The sequence below is a fragment of the Merops nubicus genome, unplaced genomic scaffold (assembly GCF_000691845.1).
Source record: "Merops nubicus isolate BGI_N331 unplaced genomic scaffold, ASM69184v1 scaffold36012, whole genome shotgun sequence".
NCBI lineage: Eukaryota > Metazoa > Chordata > Aves > Coraciiformes > Meropidae > Merops > Merops nubicus.
The window spans coordinates 1696-2145 of record NW_008592194.1 but is presented as its reverse complement, the minus strand read 5'-3'; the positions used below and the strand labels follow the sequence as shown (position 1 = coordinate 2145).

Genomic DNA, 450 nt, shown 5'->3' with positions numbered 1-450 from the left:
AGCCATCACTGCCCGCCTGGACACGGCAGAGCCACAGGGACCCCCACTCACAGTTCCCAGGGTCCCCCAAACGTGGTACCCACCCTGGCTCTCCAGGTCCCAGGGTGGTCCCAGCTGGCTGCTCTGGTCTCGCCTGGCTGCCATCCCACCCTGGGGAGAGGAGACAGTGAGAGCATTGAAGGGGACCTGCCTGGGACCCCTGCGGTGGACCCAGGGGCTCACCTGGCCGGGGGGTCCGGAGCCGGAGGGCTGTGTGCGGACGTGGCCCGTGCTGTGTCGGAGCCGGGAATCAATCAGACCCCCGAGCGGTGGCTCCTTCCCAGGGATGCTGTTGTAGTAATCGTGCTCGGCTGCCTCTTCGTCTTCCCCCCATGCCGAGTCCTCCACACCCAGCACCCTGCGGCAGGGACAGGTGAGCTGGGGACACCGTGCCTGGCTCAGACCCCCTCC

General features: G+C 68.0%; 1 protein-coding gene across 1 annotated transcript in view; it reads right to left on the bottom strand.

The window, feature by feature from the left end:
• SHC2 (SHC (Src homology 2 domain containing) transforming protein 2) overlaps positions 1 to 450 on the bottom strand; it is a gene marked incomplete at its 5' end in the record, with an annotated part of 2975 nt that overhangs the window by 1381 nt on the left and 1144 nt on the right. The window contains 2 exons of the mRNA XM_008935087.1: positions 84 to 150; positions 223 to 397. Of these exons, the coding sequence (XP_008933335.1) occupies positions 84 to 150; positions 223 to 397 (242 nt within the window). The remainder of the gene's footprint in view (positions 1 to 83; positions 151 to 222; positions 398 to 450) is intronic.